The sequence below is a fragment of the Helianthus annuus genome, chromosome 9 (assembly GCF_002127325.2).
Source record: "Helianthus annuus cultivar XRQ/B chromosome 9, HanXRQr2.0-SUNRISE, whole genome shotgun sequence".
Taxonomy (NCBI): domain Eukaryota; kingdom Viridiplantae; phylum Streptophyta; class Magnoliopsida; order Asterales; family Asteraceae; genus Helianthus; species Helianthus annuus.
Window position 1 is genome coordinate 145716297 of NC_035441.2, and position 20796 is coordinate 145737092.

At 39.0% G+C, this 20796-nt stretch overlaps 2 protein-coding genes across 2 annotated transcripts; both read left to right on the forward strand.

Moving 5' to 3' along the window:
- Positions 1 to 2661: 2661 nt before the first annotated feature.
- LOC110926255 (probable receptor-like protein kinase At2g23200) lies at positions 2662 to 5405 on the forward strand. The gene has a single exon (XM_022170010.2). It carries the CDS (start codon positions 2734 to 2736, stop codon positions 5194 to 5196), a length of 2463 nt encoding a protein of 820 aa, XP_022025702.1. The 5' UTR covers positions 2662 to 2733; the 3' UTR covers positions 5197 to 5405.
- Positions 5406 to 12186: 6781 nt separating this feature from the next.
- LOC110924081 lies at positions 12187 to 19396 on the forward strand. The gene is made up of 2 exons (XM_035977067.1): positions 12187 to 13862; positions 19279 to 19396. The coding sequence occupies exons 1-2, from the start codon at positions 12187 to 12189 to the stop codon at positions 19394 to 19396; spliced, it is 1794 nt and encodes a 597-aa protein (XP_035832960.1).
- The last annotated feature ends 1400 nt before the right edge of the window (positions 19397 to 20796 follow it).

A 20796-nucleotide genomic window follows, 5' to 3' on the forward strand; every position in this document is an offset into this window, starting at 1 on the left:
CATTAAGAGATTAGCAAATGGTATCGGGTATAGGTACCGGTCTCAAGTTTACTAAACCGGTGTATTTTCGGTACCGGTTCTGCACAGTTATTCACCAGCTTTTACCCTCAAATACCGGTGCCGTACCAGTACCGACCGGTACCTAACCGTACCATACTAGGTATATTCGGTACCGGTACCCACTTTTGGGGATTTCGGTAACGGTATTTTCGATACCGGTTGGTACCGAGCTCATCAAATCATGTAGCAATGCAGCAATGCAAGTAATTGCACCGTTTAGATTACTTTTCATACACACAGTAAGTAAAGTGTATTTCATTCGAATGAGGTTTTATATACACAACAACTTATTTTGCTTTCTTTTTTATGTTTTTCTGTAATGAATGAATTGTAGCATGTAAAATTAACTTGGATATTTAGAATGTTGGTGAGCAAATCGTATTAAATCCTGTAAACTAACCGATATCGTACCGGTACCAAATTTACTATACCAAATCATTTTCGGTACCCACCGTTTGGCGTTTTTAGAATCGTTACTTTCGGTTCGACACCGGTCTAGCACCATACCTGTATTTATTGATTTTTACCTTCAAATACCATACCATATTGTACCGAGCATTTTCGGTGCCGGTACCTAATTTCGATGATTTTCCGGATCGGTACTTTCGCTGCCGTTACCGGTACCGAGCTCATCCATATTTTAACATGTTAGCACCGTAATAACTGAACTGAAAACAACCGAATTTCCAACGTGTGGGTCCTATTATTATATATTAGGTTATTTAAAATTGTTTTTTATGACGAGGTGACTATCCTTACCACGTCATTTTATTTATGTTTTGATATTCGGTATATGTTTGCCGTTGCTGACACGCCTTTTGTAATCATTGGGTCCCGCCATAATGCGCGGGCGAAAAATAACTAGTTAATATAGTCATGGTTGTAAAAGTCCCGCCTAGGCTCCGAGTACTCCCCGAGTACTCGCTACAAGGTAGGCTGCCGAGGCACGAGTACTCTTCTCCCAGGCCAATTACACCCCGAGTAATCTCCGCCTAAGCCGAGTACTTCCGAATCCGACTAGGGAGCGCCTAGCGACTTTTGCAACCATGAATATAGTAATCAATGGGTGAGTCACACATCCTTTTTAAAACTAAGTAGCGTTACTAATTGGTTATTGAATTGGTCATTTTTACAAGTATAATCTTATAGGGTTGGGTTCAATGGAAAACACTAAAAAGTGGGGAATTGAGAATAGTGCATTTAACATGTAAATCATAAAAATTCAGTTTAACATGCTAAAATTTTGTTTTTTCGAAAAAAAAAACGTAGCTTTTGCATATAAACACATGTAGAAGTCTTTTTAATAAATAAATTTAAAAATTAAAAAAATGCTTAAAAACAATTAAAAAGGTCAAATACAAAAAAATACAATTTTTTTTATTGAAATAGGCTCTACACATCTTTATATGCAAAAGTTTTAAAAAGAATTTTGAAAAAAAAAAAAAACTTTTAGCATTTTCAATTGAATTTTATGATAAATTTAACATATTAAATGCATTTTTTCTCCATTACTCACTTTTTTTAGTGTTCTCTCTTAGACCTAACACTATAAGTGGTCTTCTCACTATTTTAAACATCTATTTAAGTACAAGGCAGTAAAGCATGTTAAAAGAAATAAATAATATTCTCCAATGGGACAAAAGGTAATTTTTGCAAAAAGCAGAAGAAAAATCATCTATTTAAGTACAAGGCATTAAAGCATGTTAAAAGAAATAATATTCTCCAATGGGACAAAAGGTAATATTTCCATAATATAAATTTGCAACAAATTGTTGCATTATGTTGTTGTACATCAAGCATAGGGAGTTTTTCAAAAAAAAATTGTAATTTTTCACTTTTAACCCAAAAGTTTTCATCATTTGTATTTTAACACTTTTCATTTGTTTACTTTTTACCCAAAACTTTTCATCTTTTATAATTTAAGCCAAAACTTTTTTATTTACAACTTTAGTCCCCCATACTTTTTATCTTTCGCAAATTTTTCGTTTTACATTTCGTTCTAAATTTTGCGAGTTAATACGCCGCAACGTGTGTGTGTGTGGTTCAACGTTTTTCGTCTGTTTTTTCACATTTGATAGGTATGTCGCAACGTGTCTATTTTCCCTCTTTGGCAAGTTCGCCGCAACGGGCGGATCCTACATTGACTTAGTTATTCTTTTCTACGTTATTTTGCGAGTTAACACAGTGCAACGTGCGTCTGTGGTTCAACGTTTTTACGTCTATTTTTTCCATTTAACAAGTTCGTCGCAACGCGTGTGTCCTAAATCGACATAGTTATTTTTTTCATGATATATGTTTTGCTCTTATTTCTTCGCGTTAACACGCTGCAACTTGAGTGTTGGTGGTCGCTACCAGCGGTGTGACATTAATGTTATTTGGCATAGTTTTAGGCCCCCGCCGCAACGCGGGGGTCCTTAATTCTAGTTTGCAAAAAGCAGAAGAAAAATCGTTTGTATTATTGTATACCTTAAAAAGTAAAACTAATAAAAACAAAATCTAGCAACTTGACATATCTTGTTCTTCAACAGACCGTTTACAGCCACTGGTCTTCGCAAGTCTTCGTCAACTCCCTTTATAATTTATAAATGCTGTCTTCTTCCTACTCCTTGTACAATAAATCATCATCAAACCACTAAATATTTCATTCCAACCAGAAACACTTCACATGTTTCAATGGATTTTAATCTTCTCATCATCCTTCTCTCTGCTCTCTCACTTGTTTCCTCACAGTCACAATATGTGTCACCAGACCACTACTTCATTAACTGTGGATCAAACTCTGATACCGATTTCACCGGAAAAACATTCATAGGAGATGAAAACCGCCCTAACTTTTCATTCTCCGGTGGCCGCAAAGCCGTAAATAACAACGCAGCATGGGAAATCTATCAAACAGCAAGAGTTTTCACTAAGAAATCATCATACGAACTCGAAGCGGATGGTAACAACACTTTTGTGATGGTAAACCTTCATTTTTCTCCGTTTGTTTATAATGGAATTGAATTATCTACTTCCAAATTCGATGTTTCGGTTTCTGGGTACACTTTGTTATCTGATTTTAATGTTGGAAACTCGACTGTGATCAAAGAGTTCATAATCCCAATTGGATTAGAACGGAAGTTCAGAATTCAATTCAAACCCACCAGTGGTTCATCCCCTGCTTTTGTTAACGCAATTGAAGCTTTCACAACGCCATCTGAACTGTTCCAGCATGGTGTCCTTTCATCTCATATATCATCAGTAGGAAAGATTGGTGATATGGATATCATCTCATCATCATCTTATGCTTTCAACCCGGTTTATAGAATTAACGTTGGTGGTGACAATATAGACGTAGATCGCGACATTTTAAGAAGAAACTGGACACCAGATGATCCGTTCATTGTCGAACCACACGAAGCGGAAAACAAAACATTCGCAGGCACGCCTAACTATCAGGAGCCTTTCGCTGCCAGATATGATGCTCCTGATGATGTATACAAAACAGCCAAATGGTTGAACCCGAATTCGTCGGTGCATAATGTCACATGGAATTTTGAGGTTAAGAAGAATGTTATGTACTTTGTTAGAGCCCATTTCTGTGACATTGTAAGCCCAGGCCTCTATAGTTCTGATGATGCATTCAATTTCTTCATTTACAACAATTATAAGGAGGTGATTAAACCGGGTGATAAGGTAAGCGCGCTGCAAGTTCCATTTTATTATGATTTTGTGGTGGATTCGGTTGGGTCGGGGTTTGTGAATGTTAGTATTGGAGCGATTTCTGGTAACAGTCAACCCGTGTTATTGAACGGGCTCGAGATCATGGAGTTGTTGAAGAATTCAGGTGTGGTTGATACTTGGAACGATGAGAAGAGTAGCAAGAAATTGTACATTGTGGCTGGATGTGCAGTTGGAGGTGTGGTGTTTGTATTGTTAATAGGTTTCTTAATCGGGTTTAAATGCCGGAAAAAGAAGGCGGTGGGAGGGACGAAAACGGATTCCAACGTGGTACCATCGTACGGTCTGAGTTCATACACGAGTATGAATGTCGACTTCTCCATCAACAACCCGTCACCAATTCCTAATTTGAATCTCAACCTTCGGTTCCATTTTACGGATATATTGCAAGCAACGAATAATTTCGATGAGAAATTGGTGATTGGAAAAGGTGGATTCGGGAAGGTCTATAGGGGAACTCTTCCTGATGGAAAGACAGTTGCAGTGAAACGAGGCGAGAAAGGACACGGGCAGGGTCGGCCAGAGTTCGTGACAGAAATTATGGTCTTGTCGAAAATACGACACCAACATCTAGTTACTCTAATCGGGTATTGTGACGAGAGATCCGAGATGATACTCGTGTACGAGTATATGGAAAAGGGTACTCTTCAAGACCATTTATATGACACGAATAAAGATGACGAGAAGCTCTCGTGGAGGCAGAGACTCGAGATCTGCATTAGTGCAGCTCGAGGATTACATTATCTTCACACAGGGTCGGATGCAGGGATAATTCATCGTGATGTTAAGTCAACAAACATCTTGCTTAACGAAAACTATGTAGCAAAAGTGGCTGATTTTGGTATATCACGGTTGGATAACTTGGAGGAAAGTGAGATGGCTATCAAAGGGAGTTTTGGGTACTTGGACCCCGAATACATAAGTTGCATGAAGCTGACTCAAAAATCTGATGTTTACTCTTTTGGAGTCGTTTTACTGGAAGTGTTGTGCGCAAGGCCGGCACTTGATAACATGCTTCCTCCAAAGGAAGCAAATTTGGCAGATTGGGCAATCAAACAAATCAAGGATGGGATGGTGGAGAACATAGTTGACCCGTATCTGAAAGGCGAGATAAACCCAAATTCGTTAAGGAAATATTTGGACACAGTTGAGAGATGTTTGAAGAATACAGGAGAAGAGAGGCCTAATATGATTGATGTGTTATGGGACTTGGAATACGCGTTGAAGCTTCAACAGATGGTGGTGGATAGAGAGCCGTATGATGATAGCACCATGAACACATCGTTGCAGTTGTCGATGTCGATGATTGATCGCTTGCCTTCTAAATGTAACGATGATGATTCTCAAGTGAACGATTCAGGTTACCCGAGTGATAGCCAAGTGTTTTCCCAGTTGAAGATTGAGGACGCTCGATAGTAAGTAAATACAGTTGTTAATACTTTTTAATTTGCACTTGTTATTTCTGTAATAAGCATTTATTTATTTATCCTAATTAGTGCATGATGTCATAGGCTTTAATCTTGTATACCATCTAATCCGCTGGGTGTAGATCCAAGTAGTCCACTTGTATTCTTCTGAAACGTTATTTAAGAAGTTCCTTTGAAGTACTTTTACCATTATTGCAACCCGAGCCTATGGAAATACCTTATAAATTATAAGGTGTCTTTGTGAACCACCATTGAAATAGTAGAAGAAACAACCATGTAGACAAACTGTAGTGAAGAGACTTCAAGTTTAGTGAAGGAAATTGTTCTTGATACGATGCTCCTACAAGGAAATTTCGACTCTCATCCCACATTAGATACCGCTTAGCTATTCTTTTTGGAGAGTAGATTGTATTAGTTGAGTTCTTGAATGGTGTTATATCGGCTTTTTATTTCAAACGATACTAAATTTTTCCTTCTTAAATTATATTAGAGATTATCATTTTGCACTAATTATTTTTTGACAAACTTAAGAAATGAACCTTTATGCATACTTAAAATTTCATGTTTCAACCTGGAGGTTTAAAAAACACGCAGACCAACCTTTCAATTCTGAGAAGGTATTGATACCTTTGTGAGTCAGGTACGTATGCTAGTGGTCCCACTGTCGCTATCAGAGTTAGTTACTCGATGGAGGCTACACAGCCGGAGCATGCACACTTCTGATGTACCAATATAATTTTTTTTTTTTTGAACGGCCAACAAAATTTTATTTACACGCATTACAGAAGTGCAAAACATGCCTAACCAATACACCAAGATCAAAGTAAAGGAAAAACATTGAAACCTCGCCATTGCTCTCACGTTAATGATGCTTCTTTAGATCGATACTTGACCCAAAGAAAACCCAAAGCCTTAATCTCTTCCATCACATTTTGCACATTAGGGGATTTCCCTTTGAAAACTATATCATTCCTTTGTTTCCAAAGGCTCCAAAGTGTTACCAGTATAACCGCGTGCAGTGCCTTCTTTTTCTTCCTTGATCCATGAATGTGGGTGTGTAGGTCGAGTAGATCTCTCAGCGAAAATGCAAATATTGGCAGTAACTTGTACCACGTAGCCAGGATTTGCCAAATTGTTTGCGTGAACGCACACGACATAAACAAATGCTCACATGTTTCAGGGAGTTCACCACAAAAAACATGAGTCTGAATTGATTGGAATGTTTCTTAGCACCAATTGATCCTTCATGGGTAGCCTATTTTTTGACGCCCTCCATGTTGTAATAGAAACTTTTGTAGGTACCCATTCATTCCATTCGAACTTGTAAAGTGGTATCGAGTAGCTTTGTGAAGCCAGGAGTAGTTTTATACTTTTAAGAGAAAACCCATCCGACCCGTGTATGTCCCAGACCCAACTGTCTGGCCCAGTTGACAATGTAACCTGCTGAATATTAGACTGAAGCAGGCCCAACTCAGCAGACTCCACCTGGCCAGAGGTGGTCTTCTCCAAGCCCAGTTTGCCTGTGATACCAAGGTCTGATTGGCACAATCTTTCTACAACAGTGCACCCTTTTCTAACTCGAGCCCAAACAGACGTGGATATTTTGAAGCGAGAGATTCTGACTCATTCCACACATCTAGCCAGAACAGTATGTCACTGCCACACCCCACCCCATATAGTTTTTGATAGATCCAAGCCCCTTCTAACTAACTCACTCGATACATTCTTTATTTGTTTCCAAGGACTCGGTATAGATATTTTTGTCGGGATGAAGCTCCAAGCTCTTGCATTTGGTGTATAGCCCACATTACTTTCCTCCCTAAACCTTGGCATTCTACCTTGAATCTCCACCACCACTTAGCGAGCATGGCCAAATTTGTGTCTCTAAGTGAACCGAACCCCAACCCTCCATATTCTATTGGTGTTGTCACGTTTTCCCAAGCTATCCAACTAGTCTTTGACATATCCTCAGACCCACCCCAAAAGAAATACCTTCTAAGCTTCTCCAAGGTAGCTATTACTTGAGTCGGGGCCTTGTAATGTGAAAAGAAATAGGTGGGTAATAAATTCAAGACCGATTTTAACAATGTCACTCGTCCACCATATGATAAGTATTTTGCTTTCCAAATGGACAATCGCGACCGGAATAGATCTACCACCGGTTTCCAATTCTTTACGAGGTTCATATTGGCCCCAACAAAGAGCCCAAGATGTTTAAAAGGAAATTCGCAACTCTACAATGAAGTAAATTCGCCATACCTTGTAGCTCACTTCCACCCACGCTAACCCCAAAAATATTGCATTTCTCAAGATTTATCTACAAACCCGATATTAGATAAAAGCACCGAAGAAGTCTACACAAAGTTTGGGCGTTTGCTTGCGACCACTCACCCAAAAAAACGACATCATCGGCGTATAGGAGGTGTGAGAGTACCTGCCCCCCTTCGGTGCATTTGATTTCATGAAAGAGCCCTAGTGTACATGCCCTCATCATAAATCCGGATAATGCCTCCATGGCTATCAAGAAAAAAACAGTGATAGAGGGTCGCCTTGTCTAAGTCCCCTTCGGCACTCAAACTCTTGAGTAGGCGATCCATTTACTAAAATCGATGCTCGTGCGGATGTAACTATAGCCATTACCCATCTCCTCCACCGATTTGGAAAACCCATTTGTGACATGATAGTATCCAAAACACCCAGTTTATTGAATCATAGGCTTTATGGATATCTATCTTAAAAAGCATACCTCTCCTTTTCATTTCCCTCATCCAAGCGATTACTTCATTGAGAATTAACGGACCAATATAAGTTAGTAGCTAAAAGCATTCAAGGAGTTTTTTTTTCCTAAACTAGTGTTGGTGGAAAAAATATTTACCAAACTAGTGTTCCTTGAAAACTATTTATCAAAATGGTGTTTCTTCTTTATTTTGTATTTACCTTTTCTTTTTTAACCAACATATTAAACTTTTTAAATATTTGTGTTAACTTAATCAATTAGTATCTGTTTTTTACTCTTTAATAACTTATATTTTTTTTCAACCAATAGAATATGTATTTTTTTATTTCTCCTATCAACTTATAAGTAAACAGCAAGACTATCAAACATCGTATGCAATTTGGATGTGAATCAATTGTTAAACAATACCCAAGGCATTAGAAGTTCTCATCATTCAATGTATAAAAATAGTTTCCTCCGACTCTTAGCTGAAGTAGAGACCGCATAAGCAAAAATGTGTATATAGCAAATGTTTCTAATACATTTCTTGTCTTCATTTAAAAAGATTAACCCTAACATTTCTAGCACAAGATACTAACACAATAAAAAAAAAAAAAAAAAAACCTCTGAAACAAAGCGGTCAATAAACCCATATGACCGAGCTCCCTCCGTGTAAATGATACCAACCGAATACCCACCGTATTGCGCAAGAAATTCTACTAGTTGTCAATTAAAGCATAAACCTATTCCTATTTGTTTGTTTCATGTTCGTTTGTTTAGATGAACCAACATAAAAAATCTAAATGAACAAAAATAAGCGAACATCCACGAACGTAAATAAACAAATAAAAAATGTGATCACGAATGTAGACGAACTTCACGCTACAAACGGTTTATTGATCGTTCGGTTCATATAAAGTGGTAGTGTTGATGGGGAAAAAGAGTTAATGCTAAGAAAAGTATAAAGGGTTTATTGGCGAAATCAAATAAATAAATAAAATATTTGATTGATTGAAAAAATATAAATTGTTAAAGAATAAAAAATATGATTAATTTAATAGAAATGTTAAAAAAGTTTAATATGTTGGTTAAAAAAAGAAAAGGAAAATATAAAATAAACAAGGAATATCATTTTGGTAAATAAATTTCAAGGAATACCGTTTTAGTAAATATTTTTTTTCCACCAACATTAGTTTAGGAAAAAAAACTCAGCATACTCTTTTTATGTCTGGACCACGGATATCCTCGTTAAGATAACTTGGTTGGTCGAAGGGTCAGTGGATCCCCTCTGCCTCATGTAGTTCTGACCCACTAGTGTAAAATTCTCATACTTTTCAATAAAAGAAACACTAATAAACTTGGATAAAATGTGCAATTCAATGGTTACGTAAAAGGACGCAAGAACGGGTAATATGGTAAATTGTAACAACCCTGTAATGGAAAGAACCCCCTCCACCCACCTCTATCTGCCACCCTCACCATTTCACTGAATCAGGTTCACCGATTCAACCATCAAATCTCACACGATTTTTAAAGCATAACACACGGACTCGAGCATACCAGTGGGGGTGTATTACTCGTTTTCCTTAAGGTTCAAGCTCGGGTTGTCTATAATGAAGATATTAAAGGTTTGAGCATGGATGGTCTTTTACCAATAGATGTATCAGGGTGGCCGAGCTTTGTTTTACGTTCAAAAAAAGTTTGATGATATAAAAGAAATATTACAATTTACAATACAACTTATTAACAGGAAAATAGAAATGTCTTTATTTCTAAAAACAAAATTCCGTGACCTATTTTTTTTTTTGAATGCCGAAGGATTTTTATTAAAACCTGCCCTGCAAGGAGCTATAAAACCTGCACCAAAAACATACATACTTATATCTCTTACATTAAAGTAACTCTATCTCTCTCGATAAAGATCTTTAAATTTTGAATGACTTTTAACACATATTGTAACACCCCGAAAATATAAAACTTTGTATTAGAATTATAAAGTATAAAATAAGCAAGAACAAACTAACTTGGAATAAATAACCCAGTTAGTCATGAGTCTTGTAATAACTTGCTAGAGGGTTAAAACACCTTAAATTAGAACTTAATGATAATGGAGGGACTAAAGGTGTTAAAACTGAAACTAAGATTATTAAAAAAACAAGTTTTAAACACCAAACACACACTAATGTGTGTGTCTGGTCGATCAACAGAGGGGGGCGACCAAAAGCTTTTCTTCAAAACCCTAAATCACATAAAACTCGCAAATTGAAGGCACAGATTGATTCCAAAATGAAATTCGAACTTAGATTGGTGATCTCTACTGTAAGGGGGTCAAAAGGTATGTGAATTTTATAGGAAATCTCTACTTGAATTTCTGGATGAATTTAGAGAATTCGAAATTCGTGGTTGCATAAAAGTTATATGGATGGAATAGGAATAGTATTGTGTCTAGGAGTGAACCCTAGACACTTATATGTGAAATCATGCTTAATTTCTGTGAATTCCATGAACACCAATGCAGGTGATTAGTGGGTTTTGTGGGAACTTGATAAACACTAGGATTTTGGTTGTTATTCTAGTGTAATCTGATTCATAGGAAGTAATTTCTGAATTATTTATGTTGAAATTTATATGTAATTGTCCGATTGATGTTAATTTTGGCTATATAACAAGTCATGAACTTGATAATGAATGGCGTAAAATTCTGCCCTTAAAGTGTTTGTAAAAATGCCTAAGAGAAGGTTAAATGATGAAATATGAACAAAAACGCATACTTGTATTAGTTGGTAAACTATGCGTTATATGTAAATCAAAGAGTTCTAAAAGTGTCGTGATTGAACTCTATAGGATAGGAAACCGGAGCGTCGAGCGGACAAGCCGGTGGTGACGCACGTTTGAAGGGTGTGCTTTGAAGGTATGTAACTTGTTTCGTTACATTGAGTAAATTAATATTGAAATCGTTCATAATTGTGTTCTAGAGTAAGGAATTGTGTTAGTCGGAGTGATAATGATCATCACCAAATTGAATGAACTAAATAAGTATAGAGAAACGTTTGGTAGTCGTTAGAAATAGAGGATTCCATAAATGAGCCAAACGGGTCGAATAAATTGTTTAATTTGTGGTAAAAGTATGTCTTGAATTGCATCTGGCGAGGACGAATCTCAAGAGCGCGAAACCATAGATTGGTAATGAAACGCCGGTGATTGTAAGCCCCGGATGTTGGGATGAATACGCCTTGCGGCCATAAAAATTGTTAGAGAGTAAATTAGTGCAGAATTATTATGGGTCAAATAAATACCTGATGCATTTATAGACTTCTAGTTCGTACATCTTATTTTTGACACAATGATTATGATAGACGCGTCGGTAATTTTATTACGGACGCATAGGAAAAAGAATCGGCTAAAACGGACGCTTAAATCGAAAGTTATGATAGTTTAAAGATTGATATATGAAAAGAATAATGCTGGGCAGATATGCAGCTCCATTTAACGAGCTTGCTGCCAAAATGAAGCCCTCACGCTGCGCCACGCCTAACCACTTTCATCGTCACGTCACGCGACGGTCGTCGCGGGCCGCGAAGGCTTGGATCTGATCTGTCACGCGACGCGACAGACCTAAATTGCTGAAATTGTTGTTTCTTTTCGTTGAACTTATGTATACTCGATTATATGTTGTCAAAACTAACAAATTGATGTGGTTTTGACCTTAGGTGATGTGGTCATGCTCTGGATGACGTTCAAGCAGCAATTCAAGAACCGAACACTATCTTTTGAAGCTTCCGTGCTTATCAAATCTTGTTGAAAACAATGTTTATGTAGTAAATATTTAACATGTCGTTTGGAATGTTTGAAACCAGTTGTTAGTAACTCGAATACTTTGTCATGTAAACTTCCGTTTTGTTTAACTAATTAAGGATGCAAAGTATTTCCTTATTAAATGTGTATTTTATATTAAATAAATTAAATAAATGTGACGGGTGTTACAAATTGGTAATCAGAGCTTAAGGTTGTCAACAAGGTGTGTTCGGTTCAAGCTTGATCAATCATCCGGTAAGAATTAATTATTGTAGTAGATCTTATCTTATATGAGAAAAAGGGATGTGAATTAATGTGCACGGGAAGAGCGTGTTAACACACTCAAACCCGGAAAGTGCACTAAATGAGAACGGTCAAAGCAAGTTATGAACTTGGCTAAACCGAAGCAAATAAAGTTATGTTATAAATGAAATGTTTAATAACTGATGTAAACATTTCAGTTTCAAGATGACGGAAAGAGGTGACAATGATCCGGTGCCGACAGTCACCGAACAAATGAAAGAGGTAATTGCCGAAGAAGTGGGGAAGGCAATTGAGGGTAGTCTATCCGGTTTCATTGACAAAATTCAAAATACAGTGCTATCGTTAGTTGAAGAACGAGTTAAAAGGTTGGAAGATAATGTCAACCTTATGAAAGAAAAATCCGGAGAACGTAAGGGTTGTTCATACAAGGAGTTTATGGTGTGTAAACCGCCAATTTACAACGGGGAGGTTGACCCGATAATATGCCAAAGATGGCTAAGTGATGTTGAAGGGGTATTTGAGAGGACCCACTGTGACGTGAGCGATTTTGTGGCTTACGGAATAGGTCAGTTGAGGGGTCAAGCCAAAGACCGGTGGGATAACAAAAAGAAAGAGATTGGAGCCGAAGCGGCAAGGGCCATGACATGGGACGAATTGAAAGTACCATTCCTTAAACATCACAGTCCCAAGGCTGTCATCAACAGAATTAAGGAAGAGTTCATACAGTTGAGGCAAAGGGGTGAAACAATTTATAAAATCACGGGCATTTTCATGGATAAGTTGAGATTCTGTGACGAGTTAGTGACTACTGAGGAGCAGAAGATATATTATTATTACAATATGTTGAGCGCTGAATATAAGGAGTTTATGACTCCCTCGAAGTACGAAACCCTCACGGAAATTAATAACACCGCCCGAGAGCGGGAGATTAAATTGAAGAAACAGATAGAGAGGGGCGAACGAAGGGCGCAGTATGTGAATCCAAGCCCTGCAAAGAAGGTGAAAACATCAGAATCGATGCGAAAGACGGATGTGAAAGGTGGGTCGCCAAGTTGTAAAGTTTGTGGGAAGGGGCACAAGGGCGAGTGCCGCTTCAAGGACAAACCTTGTCCCATATGTGGGAAGACGGGGCACACGGCATCACTATGCCCGGGTAAAGTTTCCGTTTGCTATAAGTGCTATCTGCCGGGTCACAAAAAGTCTGAATGCCCGGAGTTGGTCGGGAAAAAGAACGCGAAGGATGTTCAAGTGGAGACCCAAAAGGCAAAGGCTAGGTCCTTCCAATTAACTGCGACTGAAGCAAAGACAGAACCCGATGTGGTTTCAGGTATATTCGCAATAAACTCGATCCCTGCACATGTATTATTTGATACGGGTGTGAATAAGTCCTTTATTTCACATGGATTTATTCGACATCCTTCATTTGTCTTGACAAAATTATATGTGCCCCTAGAAGTTGAAATAGGAGATAATAAGAGTTTCATAGTGTGTGACGTTTGTCAAGGCTGTAAATTGAGTATCGACGATGAGGAATACTCAATAGATTTAATCCCAATGTCGATGGGAGAGTTTCACGTGGTTGTTGGGATGGATTGGCTATCCCGACACCACGCGAAAGTCGTGTGTTTCCGTAAAGAGATAAAACTAACATCTCCGAGCGGAAAACACGTTACAATCTATGGCGAGAAAGGAGGCAATCCTGTGTTTTGCTCGATGTCGAAAGCTCACAAGCTCATAAGGCACGAATGTAGAGCGTTTATGATATACGTGAATGAATCGGGGAAAGAACTACCAACGATTGGAGATGCACCGGTGGTACATGATTTCAAAGATGTGTTTCCGGAAGACTTACCGAGAATACCGCTTAAACGGGAAGTAGAGTTCGGAATCGAATTGGTTCCGGGCGCGAAACCCGTAGCTAAGACGTCGTACCGACTTGCGCCATTAGAGTTACAAGAACTAATGTCGCATATTCAAGACTTGCTCGATAAAGGGTTTATAAGGCCGAGTGTGTCTCCTTGGGGCGCACCGGTACTATTCGTGAAAAAAGAAAGACGGAAGCATGCGTATGTGTATTGATTACCGGGAGTTAAACAAACTCACAGTAAAGAATCGATACCCGCTTCCGAGAATAGATGATTTATTCGACCAATTACAAGGTGCGAATTGGTTTTCAAAAATCGACCTTAGATCGGGATATCACCAATTAAAGGTCAAGGAAGAGGATGTACCGAAGACGGCTTTCCGCACGCGATACGGACATTACGAGTTCCTCGTGATGTCATTCGGGCTGACGAATGCACCCGCGGCTTTCATGGACCTCATGAATCGGGTTTGCAAGCCAATGTTGGACAAGTCGGTAATCGTGTTTATCGATGACATCCTAGTGTATTCGAAAAGTAAGGCGGATCATGCACATCATTTACAGGAGGTGTTGGAGACACTCAGACGGGAAAGGTTGTATGCGAAATTTTCAAAGTGCGCCTTTTGGTTACGAGAGGTGCAATTCCTCGGCCACATCATAAATGCCGACAGAATATTGGTAGATCCGTCAAAGATAGAGGCCGTGTCGAAATGGAGCCTGTAACACCCCGTGTTTCGAAAGTCAAAGTCAACAATGAAGTCAAAGGAAGAAAAGATTGCTAATTGCAATCTGTCACTCCTTTCTCAATTCCTGTTTTGACTTCTTTGACTTGTGGATAGTCTTTTTATGTTTCTACGTTAGTTGTATTATGTGGAGTACTTATTAATAATCGAGGTCTAATCAATGTTTATCGCATCGCAATCGCACTCGCAACTGAATTACGCGTTCTGGATATTGTTTTACGTGTGTGTGCTACTTATGTGTTACTTGTGCATGTTATTTACGTTTATGTTGTGGTGATTAATCAAAACGCAATCGCAAATCAATCGCAATCGAATCGCAAACGCTACACGCAAGTCATTTAGGATGATTGTATGTTAGATATAGTAGTTGGGATTAAAAGTAATTTGAATGGGAAACTCTATCGTATCGCAACGCTCAACACGCAAATCGAAACCGCAAAACTCGCCGCGCCGAGCACTCGAATCGAGTTGCCACCCGATCGGGCTGCCACTCGATCGACCAGCCCTTTCCCCCACTTTCCATTTATGGAAACCCTATAAATACCCCTCATATGCCAACATCACTTGATGTTGACAGCTCCCTCTCTCCCAACTCGCTCCAGCCGCTATTTCTTCAGATTTCTACACGCACTCCTACACCTTTCTATCTTTTGAGTCTTAACTTTTAACCGTGAAATCCCTAAGATTTGAGGTGTTCTAGGATGATGTCATCCTGGTGTTCTTGTGAACTTCATGTTTGGGCTTCAATCCACCAAGAACAACTTAGATCTGAACGAATTCCACACAAATAAACAAAGATCTTTCATAGATCTGAATATATTCATGGTGAAAAGGATTGAAAGATGGTTTTCCAACTTTCTTTCAACTCTTTTACACTCAATGCACTCAAACCCGAGGGAATCAGAGCCGAATCTGATCTTCTACTCATTCTTAGTGATGCATTAGTTCCAGATCTGAATTCTACCCGGGAGAGATGTTGATTCGGGTTTGAACATGAACAACCTACTCGAACCATGAACTGTTCGGACTAGGGTGATTCCTGTTCGGCCGGGTCACTTGGGACGAGATAAGGGTTCCGTTGTTTAAACAAGATATCAAAACGTCCCGTTCAAAGCTACAACACTTCAAACAGAAACAAGTGATAGGACGATCAGACCGTCGGAAACGGATTGTTGTCCGATCAGATTAGCACCCGATCGGATTGTCGCCCGATCGACCGGCCGTCCGATCGGGCTGCACTTGGTTCCCTACTTAAACTGTTTCCCAAACTATTCAAAGGATCTGAACGTTGAAACGGATTACCACCCGATCGGATTGCCATCCGATCGAGTGACCGTCCGATCGTGTGACGTTTGGGGACTTAAACAATTTTTAACATGTTCAATGCAATACCAGTTCGAACGGATTGCCACCCAATCAGATTGCAATCCGATCGAGTTACAAACTGCTGTGAACTTGTTCTCACTAAAGTGTCATACTAATCGGATCGCCGTCCGATCGAGCCGCCGTTCGATCGACCGACTTGAAAGGTAGAGATACTTCCCTGTTTTCAAAATGCTACAACGAAAACTTCAAAAGTCAAGCCATCATACACAAACGCATCCATCCCAAATGAGGTAACAATCCAATCGAATGGTCACCCGATCGGATGACCATCCGAACGGATTGTCACCCAATCGACCGGCCACCCGATCGGATTGCCACCCGATCGGATTGCCACCCGATCGGATTACCATCCGCTCCATTGACACTTGTATCGTTTTACACGCCGCTTATCGTTTATGCTATCGTTCTGATCAGGCTAATCTCACTCTAGCGCTCCTTTCAATCCATCATCGCTGTGAGTATACTCGAACCATTTTTGCTTTACGCACTTTTGGGTGTTACATACGTTACTTATTCTAAATCACATCGAACACACTATGCAATACTTTAACGCTAACCGTTACCGCATGTTATCGTGACTTAATGAATGCTTGTCTGTTATGTTTACACATGGATTGTTGTCTCCCTGCCTTAGCAACAATAGTACTATAGTTTGGACTTAGCACCTGTTCACTCAGGGGTTGTTAAGGACAATTAATTACATGGCTCACAGTGGTGAGTGTGTATTACGAATTGCCTTGGGCAGTCAACCCGCAGTCATTGGTATCGATAGGTTCATGTCGATAACTAACGTGCTTCATTTCACACAGTGTACGTGCTGGTAATGCGTAATCGATTTCGAACTCTATTATATTTATTAAACTTGTATGTTCACCTTTACACTATGTGTATTGACTTTTACTTTAATGTATGTGGCAGGTGCTTAAGATGTTTAGATGCTTGGCTTGCTGTGAAATCGAGGCTAGGAAAGGTCTAGAAACAAATAAATGAATTGTCTATACTTAAATTCTGAGTTGCCGAAACAGAACAATTTGACTTGATTTCGTCTGTAATTATTTGTCACACCCCGATTTCCACGTGTATCACCGGTGGGCCCGGTGGGGGATTACCGTGACGTAGTTGGCAACAATATAGTCAAACCACAATATATAAATGCACAGCGGAAGCAATAAAGATAAATATAATTCAACCATTCACTGTAATATCAAATGTATCACAAGTAGTTGAATAGTATCCACAGGATGGATCAAAATAAAATAAAATATTGTTCAGTCAGATACAACATCAAGTTTGCGAGACTATTCGTGATGCTAGGAAGCTATTACCAGCCAAATTTCGTGTAGTACCTGCACTTAATCTTTTGGGGAAAATACGTCAGTTTACACTGGTAAATACGTTCAACTGACACATTTGAAAATGTTTGTTAAAATTGATTTGAATGCACGAGGCACAAACTCTTTTATAACTTGGGAAAATTATTAAAATCTTGTGAACGAATTACATGTCCTTTTATGCGTTCAGTAGCCCGGATCCTGTCCGGGTTAAAGATTAATAGACACACCACATTGCGTAAAACCGTGGTGTAAAAACCAACGGCTACGTCTTTTAATAGTAATAATGTCGACATAATATCGGGTGTACGCCTACACCGGGATGTCGAGGTCGTGGCCATTTCGTAAAATGATGCCAAGGATATCCGGGACAACGGTCATTAACCCCCCAAAGGCTTTTAAGTAACAAGACTGTTTAAATGAGCCGATCACATTATTCAATTAACCACCTAAGCGATGGAAGATATGATGCTCAATCAAGCGGTATTAATATACCGTATCCCAAGCCCGTATAAGGGAAAATAAGTTAAAAGTATTTACCTTTGCAAGTATATTCCTTAATGGATTACGTCACAGATAGCTTTTACTGGGGCTCCTATTCTGGAACGAAGGTTTTAATTCCTAACGGGTCTTTATATTAGCCGTAGCCTAGACCGGTCGGTTTCAAAAGATAGATATGGTTTAACCGCGCGAAAAGGCGGAAACCGAGAATGGAGTGTGATTCTGACCCAACAAGTTCAGAGACTTGTTTTATATGGGTTTAAGGTTCACACTCTGGATTTTGGGGTCACAATGATATAATTTGACCCATATCGGCTAATTTACGAAAACTAGTTTCATAAGCCGAACCGTGCGCGCATTAGGCGAAACGGTTAACCATGAGAGTCCTACGCTTATTTCCTAAGTCAATATGCCTTAAAGAGGTTGTGGTATCAGTAGGATACCTTCCGTGATGCCCGTAATGAGTTTTAGTTAATATATCGCCCCGTAGGGGTTTTTCGGTCATTTTAAAGACTTTTAAAGGGCTTTTCGAGTTCTACAGGAAATCTGAGTTTCCCGAATAGTATATAAAGTCTAAAATACTTTATTTATTATTTAAAATCAGTAGCAACTGGAATCGGGTCAAAAGACCTTGTAGAACTCAAGTTTTGGCCGAAAAGGGCATATTCGGTATTTACCGAACAGTAGCCATAACCGCAGGTTATGAGCAAGGTAAAAATTATTAAAAATCTTTAAAATTCCAAAAATATTATTTCATAACACTGGGTAAAAGTTTTAGTGACGAAATCTTGGTTTAGATAGGTGTTATGCTAATGGCGCCGTTTATTACAAAAGTTTACTTTAATTGCGCTATTTAGCATAACTCTCATTCTAGACCTCGGATTGATGTGAAACTTTAAGGACATGCTTATAATTTAGTAAGCAAGGTTATGGTCCGTTCACGTATCCGAAATACTCGCTTTATTTTAATAATGGCGTTACGGTCAACTTTTAGGCGATTAACGGAAATGCGTAAAAGACTCGGACAATTCATGAACCGGTCACAGAGGGTTATACCATCATGTAACCTGGTCCTAAGAGAGCCCTAAGGCATACCTATACCTTACTAAAACGGGTCAGAACCGAAGTCAAAGCAAAAGTCAAACTTTTGCGACATTCGGCTCCGAACCGGGTCAACATAGCAAATGGTCGATTCAAACGGGTTTAGACAAGTTTATATACTTAATATCATGTTTTATAAGTGTCAAAACAGGTTTCATAGCAAATACATTACAATTTATACAAGAATCGCTAAAATAGCTTTCTGTTGACTTTTTAAGCATTCGTTTGACTCGACATTTGAACTAGTTAGAGTGATGATCATGGGGAACCCTTTCAGAGGTTTATTACCCACATAAATACCAACTCATAACCACTTTTGATCCGACAATTTACTGGACCATTTGTGATTTATCGCAAAGTCAATCGTTAGTTACGACGGATTGACTTTGAGGCTACAACTAGCAAAAACAAAGCTATGGAAGGTATGGCATACTTACAGAGATTTGTTGGAAGATTTAGAACAAGAGAAGAACGCTTGGGAGCTTTAGAAATGCTCAGATGAGTGTGTTTGAGTTATGTTTAAGTTGTGAACAATGCAAGTCTATTTATAGTCAAAGACATGCTCTTAGATCATTACAACACATCCTATAGATGAGTATGGATCAATGGCATGTGTCCTAAGGTGCTATGGGTCGAGTAGGGGGCGCCCATAACTCTGAGAAACCCATACTTGATTGTTTTGCCGTTTAAAACAGCCAACAGCCAACAATCTGTCGCTGGGCATCGCTTACGGACCGTATGGCTTAGGCCTTGCGGTCCGTAAGCCATAGGCGGATCAAACACAATCATCCACCTCCTTACGGTCCGTAAGGCATGACCTTTACGGTCCGTAAGGGGTTAAAATAAATATCCTTTTTAAATCTTTTGTAATGATTATAGAATCTTGGTAATTAATTACCTGACCTTTCGGGTTTGAAGGGGTAACTTTGCGATATGGCCCTCGATTAATTACATTTAAGGACCTCGCGTTATTTACCCGCATTGTTAAGCCCCCGGTTAGTTTATTTATTATCCGGAAGACCTTAGATTATATTATTGACGCCTTTAACCCTTCTCATACGAATTTGATCATAACTTTCTCGTTTTAAAACGGAACTTCGCGGAATTCATACAGTATATTCTGGTGAGCGTATAATACTGTTACAAAGCCTCGGGAACGTTAAAGGGTCCCTCAGAGGTATAATTTAAACATGTTGACATGGTTAACCCCTGTAGCTCGTAATCTCTCACTTTCTTCCGCGTTTCGCTTCCGTACGATCCATGATTTATTCGTTTGAAGGTGCGAGCATCATTTAGGGTTACTATACAGTATATTTACCCTTTGTTGACATTTATAACCCTCGAATTTACATACTTTCAAGGTTTGTCAAAATTAGTCCTTTATTTAATATCAATGCCACGTGTACTCAAATGACACGTGTTAACACATCATTGGACACAAAACTTCGAGGTGTTACATCCTCACCCCCTTAAAATAAATCTCGACCGGAGATTTACTCAAATAAATAGGGGTACTTTTCTTTCATCGTGGCTTCGACTTCCCACGTGTATTCGGGACCTCTACGAGCATCCCATTTGACCTTTACAATTGGTACGTGCTTTCTTTGAAGCTTTTTCACTTGTCGATCTTCAATCGACAAAGGCTTCTCTACAAACTTTAAGCTCTCATCTATATGCACATCTGTGTGTGGGATCACCAATGATTCATCGGCGAAGCACTTCTTGAGATTGCAGATGTGGAACACATTGTGAATTCCATTGAGCTCTTCAGGCAAGTTCAACTTATAGGCAACTGACCCGACACGTTCTGTGACCTCAAAAGGTCCTATGTATCTCGGACTCAGCTTGCCCTTCTTGCCGAAACGCATCACCCCCTTCCAGGGTGACA